The sequence below is a fragment of the Hydra vulgaris genome, chromosome 13 (assembly GCF_038396675.1).
Source record: "Hydra vulgaris chromosome 13, alternate assembly HydraT2T_AEP".
Taxonomy (NCBI): domain Eukaryota; kingdom Metazoa; phylum Cnidaria; class Hydrozoa; order Anthoathecata; family Hydridae; genus Hydra; species Hydra vulgaris.
Window position 1 is genome coordinate 38,632,209 of NC_088932.1, and position 11,204 is coordinate 38,643,412.

An 11,204-nucleotide genomic window follows, 5' to 3' on the forward strand; every position below is an offset into this window, starting at 1 on the left:
AGGAAATAAATACATTAAAGCATATACACTACCAACAAAAATGTCTAACCTTGAAGTGTTTTTGTGAAACATAGTATAAACAATTTGTGTGTGTTTTTTTGTATATATATATATATATATATATATATATATATATATATATATATTTACACATATATATATATATATATATATTTACACATAAACACACACACACACACACACACACATATATATATATATATATATATATGTATATATATATATATATATATATATGTATATATATATATATATATACATATATGTATATATATATATATATATATATATATATATATATATATATATATATATATATATATATATATATATATTTAAACAATTTTTAAAATATATTCTACAAAATAGAGTGCTCAATCTTCTTAAAAGAACAGAGCAATTATAAATTAGTAGAAAATCACTTAACGAAAATTTTTCACATTTTACACTGTGCTTTATCAATAAAAACTCATCAGTAATGAATGATCAAATTAATAAAACTTCAATTTATACCAAAAATTAAACTACAACTTCCTGTAATTTAATTTTTGGTATGAATTGAAGTCTTTATTAACGAAACACAGTGTAAAATGTGAAAAATTCGCTAAGTGATTTTCAACTAATTTTTATATATATAAATACAGGGTCGGCGTGAGTAGGTGGCACGTGTGGGGAAGGGGGTGCAATTACAAATTTTGCCAACTAAAAAAAGAAATAAGGTCCTCGTTTTTTAAAACTTGCCGACTGCCTAGTTGAAATTTGCCGACTGACTATCAAAGGGTCTTCATTTGCCAACCGACTCGTCTAAAAGGTAAAATCATTTATTGATGGGAAGGAGGGGGGAGGTTTGCCCCAAACAACCCCCTTCCCTCTCAGGGGCTTAGGGGCCTACTTATATATATAAATATATATATACATATACATAAATATAAATATACATATATATATATATATAAATATATTTATATATATATATACATATATATATATATATATATTCATATTTATTTATATATTATTTATATATATATATATATATAAATATACATGCATAAAAAAAAAAGAGGGGCGGAGAAAAATTGACCCCCCCCCTCCTTATGGATCATCCATAAATGTATGCATATTATACCATAATATTATTATTTATTTAGTACCTAAATTACAGGAATAGTTAAACTTTTACTGTATTGGCACAAAATAACTATGAACAAAAATTTATATAGAATCAAAGCAATACAAAACTTACCTGGACAAAGTACTCCACTATTATAAGCCATAGTTTGAGAAACAGCGCAACCACCTCCTAATGTGATTAGACTGACATGATTCAGAGCAACTACTCCATGCACTCCATGCACCATAATACCTGTTTTTATTAAAAAACTATTTTTTCAAATAAGCCATTTAATGAAAAAACAAATTGCAAAAAAAAAAAAAAATGTTAAAAAGCCAGTTTAATGTTTTAAATTAACTTTTTTTTTTTTTAATTTTGTATTTTGTCGTTTAATAAATATAACAGTTTCCATAAATTTACAATCAAGTTATTGCCCAGAGCAAAAAATATATAAAAAACAAAAAATATATAAAAAATAACGTAAGATATCGTTTAATACATAATATCATAAATAGATTGAGTGAAAGTAAGAGTGAATATACAATAACTTTATATATATATATATATATATATATATATATATATATATATATATATATATATATATATATATATATATATATATATATATATTTATATATATATATATATATATATATATATATATATATATATATATATATATATATATATACACACAAAATAAAAAGCGAGAAAATGCGATTTTTGATAATGGTTATTGTCAAAAAATTTTAACATTTTTAATGATTACGAGGAATAATTTTCTTGTTTTTCGGTTTTTAAATTATATATCTGATCTATTTTTAAAAGAAAGACTTATAATAGTATAAATCAAAATCTGTGTTTAATAAAAACTGTTTTGAATCAGTTTTGAACTGATGTAGAGACTATATTTTTTCCGGAAACAATGTTTGGGAATTTTTTCCACAAAAGTTGTCCGCGATTCTGAATTGAATAAGAATTTTTTAAAAATAAGATTTTGGTATAACAAAGTTGTTGAAAAAGTTAAAGGAATACTTTGTGCTAAATTAGAGCTAACATTAATGAAGAAACTGTTAAATTCTTCAGCTGTTAGTGCTTTATCATAAATTGATTCGCCGTCAATTAAAAGTTTTTTTGGCACAGCGTTATTTTTATATTTGTTTTGTTCAACTATTTCTTTAATAGCATTCCAAGTTTGTTGAGTATTTTCATTTGCATTTTCTAGCAAATCTTGAATAATATAATTTTTTAGAGTATTTTTTGATTTTTTCAAATATATTTTTATAGTTTTTATATTTTGCTTCGTTTGAATACTTTTTTTTAAAGAAATTTTTCTTGATGGAAAGTTTTTGTTTTTTTCTTAATGATTTTAGTAAGCCTTTTGTTATCCAAGGCGATAGAAGTGATTTTGAATTTACGTAACACTTTTTCATAGGAAACGCTTTATTGTATTGTTTACAAAATTGCGCTAGGAAAAGTTCATAAGCATTGTTAGCATCACGTGATTGGAGAACAAGCTCCCAATTAACGAAGTTAATCAGAAGGTTGCGAAATTGTTGTATGGAGTTTTCATTGATCTGCCGCTTGTAAAAATGTTATTATACCTGTACTAAAGCAGCTATTAGAAAAATTATTAGTAATTATGTTATCTAGTAGGGTAGAGGAACTTTTTGTGATTCTTGTTGGCTAAGTTATTGTTGGAATGAGGCTATTTTGTAAAAGAGTATTTACAAAATATTTAACACTGTTATTTGACGCATGATTCAAAAGATTAATATTCTGGTCACCGACTAAGTAAAAATACTTTTGTTTTTTATTGACTTTTGTTAAAAAAGTACGTAAATAAGCTTTAAAATTTTTTAAATTACCAGCTGGTTCTCTATAAATAACATTATCAATTATGTTTTTAGAATTTTGGTTAATTATTTCAATGCGCAATGACTCGCAATCTTTTTCATTCACAATGAGGTATATTGTAAATTTATTTTGTAAAACTAAAATTATAAAAAGAATAACTAGCATTCGATATTTTATTTTAAATGAGAACAGCGGTTGGGAAGGAGGCGTGAACTTCCTATTAAATGTTCTTCCGTGGTGCTCTGCGATAAGACCGTAAGGACTTCTTGCGAAACCTAAAAAAAATAATATTAATTTATAATTTATAATAACAAAGTTAAGTCAGATTTAAGTTCAACCACTAATGATTATGAGTCATTGTGCATTGAACTCGTTAATAAAACCTCCAAAAATATAATAATCTATGCTTTATACAGACCACCTTCAGGTTCTATTAAAGTGTTTGAAGACCACATTAGAAACGTCATTAAAAATAATTATATTTAAAAAAAAACTGTTTACATGGTTAGTGACCTGAACCTCAATATTTTGGATTATGACTCAAATAAAAACATTAAACAATTTTTTAACGTCATTTTTGAAAATAGCTACATTCCTGTCATCAACAAACCTACTCGCATAACCAACAAAAGTGAAACTTCGATAGATCAAATTATCACCAATGACTTCATAAATATAAAGATAAAAACAGGAATATTTAAAACAGATATTTCTGATCATTTTCCCATATTCATCGTTGTTCAAAAATATAATAAAAGTGACTGCCAAAAAAATAAAAAAATAAAAACAAGAATAATAAACGACTCTTCAGTTAACCATTTTCATGACCTTTTATCAAGTGTTAAATGGGATGACTTGTTAATGAATCTAAACGCTGATAAAGCCTACGATATATTTATATCAGAATATTATAAATATTATAACAAAGCATTTCCTGAAATTACAAAATTAGTTAAATCAAAAACGTTATCAAATCCTTGGATAACTAAGGGTATCCTTAAATCTTCTAAAATAAAACAAAGATTATACAATAAATTTCTTAAAAAAAAAAACCCTACGTAATGAAAGCAATTATAAAAACTACAAACGACTCTTTGAGTCAATTATAAAAAGATCAAAAAAAAACTACAATTCAGATCAACTAAAAAAGCATTCAAATGATCCTCAAGGTACTTGGCGCATAATTAACGAAGTTATTGGTAAAAATAATCCAGAGAGAAATAATTTTCCGAAAATTCTTAAATTCAAAGACAACTATGTTATAGAAAAAGAACTAGTGGCCGAAGCACTTAATAAATTTTTTATTAATATTGGTCCGTCTTTAGCATCAAAAATTGAATCCTCAAAGATCAACTTTGATGCATACTTAGTCTCTAATAAAACTAATATTATGCCTAATGATAATCTAACTGAAGAAGAATTACTATGCGCAGTCTCTTCGATTAAGCCCAAAAAAAGTATAGGCGTCGACAATATAAGTGGTAACATCATTATAAATTCAATAAAACTGATTACAATCCCGCTTTTGTGTATCTTCAACTTATCTTTAAAAGAGGGAGTTTTTCCAGAAAAAATAAAAATTGCTAGGGTGGTCCCTATTTTCAAATCAAGCGATCCTAGTGACGTTACTAATTATAGGCCGATCTCTGTTCTTACATGTATTTCAAAAGTTCTTGAACGAATTATATATAATAGACTCTATTCTTTCTTAATCCAAAATAATATTTTGTACAATAAACAATTTGGTTTTAAATCTGGTCATTCTACTGATCACGCAATCTTACATCTTGTCCACGATATATTTAAAGGTTTCAATGAAAAAAAATATACTTTAGGTGTTTTCATAGATCTAAGTAAAGCCTTTGATACTGTCGATCATTTAATTCTTTTGTCCAAACTCGAGTTCTATGGCATCAAAAATTCTAACTTGGCTTGGTTTAAAAGTTACTTGTCTAATAGGAAGCAATATATTTCTTACGATGGTGGTAAAACGGATAATATGATTATTACATGCGGTGTTCCCCAGGGATCAGTTCTAGGGCCCCTTTTGTTTCTAATTTATGTCAATGACTTATATAAATTTTCTAATATTTTAAACACAACTTTATTCGCCGATGATACGAATTAGTTTTATTCTCATGAAGACATTAATATTTTATTTTTAACAGTTAACAAAGAACTTGATAACCTAACCCAATGGTTTAAAGCCAATAAATTATCTTTAAACATTACTAAAACTAAATACACATTGTTCCATCGTGTTCATAAAAAAGAAAATATTCCACTTAAACTTCCAAATCTTTTTATTGATAAAAATATAATAAAAAGGGAAATATCGTCAAAGTTTTTGGGCGTAATACTCGATGAAAATGTTACATGGAGAGAACATATAAGTGTTGTTGAGAATAAGGTTTCTAAAAATATTGGTATACTGTATAAAGCTAAACAGGTCTTAAACCAATCTTGTCTTAAATACATATACTTTTCATTTATACACTGTTGCCTAAACTATGCTAAATTTTCTTGGTGCAGCACCAATGTTACAAAGCTAAGTAAACTTCTATGTAAACAAAAACACGCCATTAGGATTTTTACAAATGAAAATCGCTTCTCTCATTCAAAAATACGTTTTAGTAAACTTAATATTCTGAATGTTTATAATTTAAATCTCTATCATGTTCTTATATTTATGTTTAAACTTGATAAAAAAATGGCACCATATTTATTCAACTCTTTATTTAAAAAAATAAATCACATATACAGCACAAGATTTTCAAATAATAACTATACTCAATCCAAAACCTACTATTCTGCCACTAAATACTCAATCACAAACCGAGGACCTAAACTCTGGAATACACTTTTAAATAATGATCTTAAACCACTTTCTTCGCTTAATCAATTTAAAACTAAACTTAAGCAAAATCTTTTACTAAACGACAATGAACTAAATTTCTTCTGAAGCGTTTAAAATGAGAGTACTATTATTAATGATTTAGTATTAATAATTGTTTATTACTAAGATTGTCTATTCTAATACATAAATATGATAAATAATCTTGTCTCTAGTCTTGTTTCTGTTTATTTTTTTTTGTTTTTTTGTTTGTTTGTTTGTTTTTTCTTCTTTATTGTTGGTCTTTTTAGTAAGTAAAGTAAACTTAAGCGTTAATAAAAAAAAATAATTTATAGCATAAGTAACTTTTATGGTTTTTATTAGCATTGTAATTTACGGTATATTTATTACGGGGCTTATTGATAAGGCAATTATAGTCTTCTTTTTGCCCCTGTCATATATTGTTTTTTATTCATGAACATTGTTATTGTACATACTATTAACGACGAAAATATATAATTATATATAATTATATATATTAAAATCGGTGCCGTAAATCGCAGATACGAACGTTAATACGTACTTAGGTAAGTATATATCGTCGGCTTACTATCAAAACCTCCTAAGCCCGATTTTTTCAATTTTGAGGTTTTGACTTAAATTGGATAGTTTTCTTAATGCCATAAAATATATTAAACTGCTATCAGATGGCAGTTTAATATATTTTATGGCAGTTAGATTTACCTGGTTTTGCACAGAGCTGCGAATTAAGAAAACTAACTAATTTAACTCAAACCTCAAAAATGAAAAAATCGGACTAAGAAGATTTTAATTGTAAGCCGAATTAGAGTTCTTTCAGACGACTCTTCCTGATGATCCAGCAATGGTGATAATTAAAGTTGAAGAAAAAAGTTAGATAAGTGTCTTTTACTAATTTATTATTGCTCTGTTCTTTAAGAACATTAAGCACTCTATTTGTAAAATACACTAACATAATTTATATATATATATATACATATATATATATGTATATATATATATATATATATATATATATATATATATATATATATATATATATATATATATATATATATATATATATATATATATATATATATATATAAATATAAATACACACACACACACACACACACACACACACACACACACACACACACACACACACACACACACACACACACACACACACACATATATATAAATAAATGTATGGAGACCACACGGGAAAAAACGGCAGTCACACTTTTGTAGTTTAGAGTTATTCGCATTTTACAGTTTGAAACCATATGCAATAGTAATTATGAAATAAAGTGTCACTTTCATTATTTTTTTTTAAAGAGTGCCCATTTCATAATCTAATTATGCAGAAATATTGCTTAGACCTTGTATATTTAGAAAGATTTAGGACAATTTTGTAAAGAGGGTTAAAATAGACTCTGCCTTTTTTTCCATTGTTTTGGACTATGCCATGTTTTCCCTTGTTTTTATTCTTAAACTCAACTAAAGAGTTATTAGACTAATTTTATAAATAAAATAGTAAACTACCTGTTGGAACAAATTGAACACAGGGCAGATTGAGTGGCCACTGCTTACTAGAGGATTGTGTGGCCAGAAGAATGCCCATCCATCTTTACTGTAAATGCTGTAAAGTTTACTTTACCCCAACTATGTCAGATACCCATCAGAGTTGGTAGACTCGGGGACACCCTCACGTCACAGAAACAAATCCTAGTCTTAACCAGGGTTCAAACCCATGACCCAGGTATAATTTAATAAGTAGAGAGCTTTAAATTAATTTTTCTTTTTATGATAGTTTTACATTATTATTATTAATACATGTAATATTTTTAATGTTTGGAAATTATTTTAACCTTTCTTTTTAGTTTTTTAATAAGTTCACTATGTCTGAGGTAATAGTTTCATAGTTAGGCCTATAGTTAGAAAACAGACACCTTACAAATACAGACTAATCAACGAAAAATACACAAACAAAACAACAAAAATACACAAACAAAATAAAAAACAACAACAACAAGAACAAATATTTTTCTTTATATAAAATGAAGAACTAATTTTGTTTTAATACTGGTAAGTAAAGAACCAATTCTTATATTTCAGTTAAATTTAATCATCTGAAAGGTCATCTAGTGGATCATCATTAGTTTCATCATGTTCCAAACTGTCATAAAATTCAGGGGCTGAAGTGAATTTCTTGAGGACCTGTAGATCTTTGTATTTGGCCAAAGAAATAATAATTTTTTTCATGTATAGTCTTACAGGCTCACCAATATTGACAGCTTTATTTGAACGCCTAGCGTTGGACAAAATAGTGGTATTGAGGATAGGTCCATTCCATGAGTCTCTATGACTAATTTCTCCAAGTGATTTTTTTGAGAACATGACTTCTTTTAAAGGGCTCATAGGTACAGGACATCCAGCTTTATACACAGGTTTTAAAAACTAAGTCATATTTTTTACCATATCCTGGTTTAGCTCAATGACGTTGTAGGGACTTGGATTTTTTCTAGCAGCCCTAAATATTTCATGCCAGTCTGAAGGTGTGCTTGCATGTGCTTTACAATTAATAAGACCCATGTCTTTATCACACTCAAGATAAGAATGGCCTCTTTCTGGAAATGATATCTTTATAGAATCAAACCTTTCCCTCTGATTAACTAGGAAATCCAGAAAACGAATCATTGTATAGTTTTTATTCTGACCCGCACACGAGTCACAAAATAATTCCAAATGTTTGATTTCTCCACTCAAATGATTCATAAAAAAATGGAAAAGAATAGAGGTGACTTCATCTGCACCATTCTTGGCAATAGTTTCATCATATGAATAGATAAAAACTTCATTACTTGTGAGCAAGTGAATATTGAATGATAAAAAAGTTAATTTCCTTCTGTAATAGAAGTCATTTGTTGTTATGTTTGGCAGGCTCAAGTTTTTATTAAAATCTATGGTAATGGCTTCAAAGTTTGGATCTTTACTTGCCTTGAGCCGAGCTTCTCGTTTTCTTCTATAAAAGGTGTCCGCCTTTCTTTGATGAACGTCCCTTTCTAATTGGAGTTTTTGAAGAGCCTGCTTAAGCTGTTCACTGTCAGGATTGTTGGAAAGATCTTTTGAAGCTTTTTCAATACTAATCTTTATTTCATCACATTTCAAACAGGTATCTGTTCTTGGGTATCCAAAAGAAATATTGAAATCACTGTTAAATATTTTTCTGTATGTTTCATAAGAAACCTGCAGATCAGGATAAATGTCATTAAACATTGAATATATTTTGTTTATATTCAACTCCTCGGGCAAATAGATGCGGCGACTTTTCCCCAAAGAGTAGTGAGATTGTCTTGAGGTCTGTTACTGTGCTGTCCTCTTTGATCCTTTGGTGGTTCCCTTGTGCAGAGAAAATATATTTTTAAATTTTTATTTCCTTATATTTATAACTTATAAATATTTAAAAATTAAATTAAAAAAATAAACATGCTTAAGTTTTATGTTACAGGCCAAAAGTATAGGCCTAAGCCTTAGACTAAAGCCTACTTGTTTTATTAATGTTGAAATTAATAAAAAGATTTTTTACCTATGGCCGGGTATGACCATGGCCTAGCCTATGACTCCTACTCCTATGAATGACCTATCTCTATAAAAAGTATAATCCTAAATATTGTATTGACGCAATATTGAAACTTCAAATAGTTTAATAAAATATGTTAAGACTGGGTCCTATTTGTTTAGAAATTATATTTATATTTAAAATGTAGAAAGTACACTAGTGACTAGTAGTAAGTAGTAGGCCTACCTGTAGTTGACAAGCTCCATTTTATTGTCTCCACTCTGCCTTTCTTGATACCAAATATCGAATGGAAAGCATTGAAGTAGGTACGTGACAATTGCGTTTTACGGAACCGAATTTTGTGCTAAAATTTTGTGCCACGATTTTCGCAGTCTCTTCAAAGTTAGCGTGCTTGAGGAAGGCTTTCTGAAATAACTTTTTAGTATTCGTTATCAACATAGAGTATTTTTAGAAAGAAGAATAGTTGAAGCTTATTATTAATTTGGTTTTAATTATAATCAATTGATATATTACCGAGTTTATTGATGTCAAAGTTTTAGTTGTACTTCTGTGGTGAAATTAATGTCCAGGATATAGTCTATATTTTATCTATTCAATTTTTATTTTTAAGTTATTCATTTATCTTTGCACCTGCCAAATTTCGTTGAAAAATATTATGTAGCAGTCACCCTATTTCTTGCTGCACTTTTGTTACCTAATTTACATTTTCCCTGTTGTTGGCGCGGGAGACAGAGGGGTCCATTGATTATTTGTATATATATATTTTTTTTATATATAACATTCATATTAATAATATTATTAGCAATATTTAACTTATTTCATAAATTGATATTATAAACCTAGATACTTTATAGTGAAAATATGATTTAAAAATATGTAAATTTAAACAAAATTGTTTTATTAAAAGGATTTTTAGTAAATAATAAAATAAGACTTAAATTTTATATTTCATTTAGAAACAAAATGGAGAAAGAAAATAAAGTTTTCACATTGTATTTTGTATCATATTCATTATATAGTTTATATATGAATCAAATTAGTTATGAATCATATATAATTTGAAGTTTGAACGTTGTCTTTATTTAACAAGGAAAGCCTTTAGATTATAATTTATAACTAATAAATAAGTTATTTTTATATAAATTTATTAAATTAATTTTAAATTATTATTTGGCCACTATCTAAACCTTTATGTATAACTTAAATATTTCTTTCGCTGTTTTAGATGCTCTAAGTTGTGAAATGGCGTCAGCCAACAACATGAGTTAGTTACTTTCTTTTTTCAATAGCTCGGTAGTTATTTTTATTATATATATATATATATATATATATATATATATATATATATATATATATATATATATATATATATATATATATATATATATATATATATATATACAAATGACTTACTATATGCAAATTTTTATATTACTTTGTAAAAATAAAGTTAATTTATTATTTGTTAAGATGAACTTGCTTTAAAGAGGATCAGTTAGTTATATCCCTATTATACGAATTAATTTAGTATTTAGTCATTTACAATTAGTTTTCAAATACAGTTCTTTATTATGCCTTTGTAGATTGTTGTTAGTTGTATTTTTGTATACCTAATTCTTACATTTTATTAAGTCACTTTTTTTTTCTGTAGACAAATTAGAACAAACAACCAGTAAGTTTAGTTTAAATTGTTTTAGTTACTATATCATTTAAAAGCATTTGTATGCTGTGTTAGTATTCCTTGTTAGCTTTGAATAAACGTTTTGATT

General features: G+C 26.7%; 1 protein-coding gene across 1 annotated transcript; it reads left to right on the forward strand.

The window, feature by feature from the left end:
- Positions 1 to 3,496: 3,496 nt before the first annotated feature.
- On the forward strand, positions 3,497 to 7,777 carry LOC136089872 (uncharacterized). Its single transcript, XM_065815965.1, has 4 exons — positions 3,497 to 3,986; positions 4,132 to 4,980; positions 5,164 to 5,405; positions 7,736 to 7,777. The coding sequence occupies exons 1-4, from the start codon at positions 3,497 to 3,499 to the stop codon at positions 7,775 to 7,777; spliced, it is 1,623 nt and encodes a 540-aa protein (XP_065672037.1).
- Positions 7,778 to 11,204: the final 3,427 nt, after the last annotated feature.

Coding starts and splice junctions, on each gene's coding strand:
- LOC136089872 (XM_065815965.1), top strand. CDS start 3,497: ATGGTTAGTGACCTGAACCTCAATATTTTGGATTATGACTCAAATAAA. Junction 4,981..5,163: donor ATATATTTCTTACGATGGTG/GTAAAACGGATA, acceptor TATTTTTAACAG/TTAACAAAGAACTTGATAAC. Junction 5,406..7,735: donor TAAGTGTTGTTGAGAATAAG/GTTTCTAAAAAT, acceptor CTTTCTTTTTAG/TTTTTTAATAAGTTCACTAT.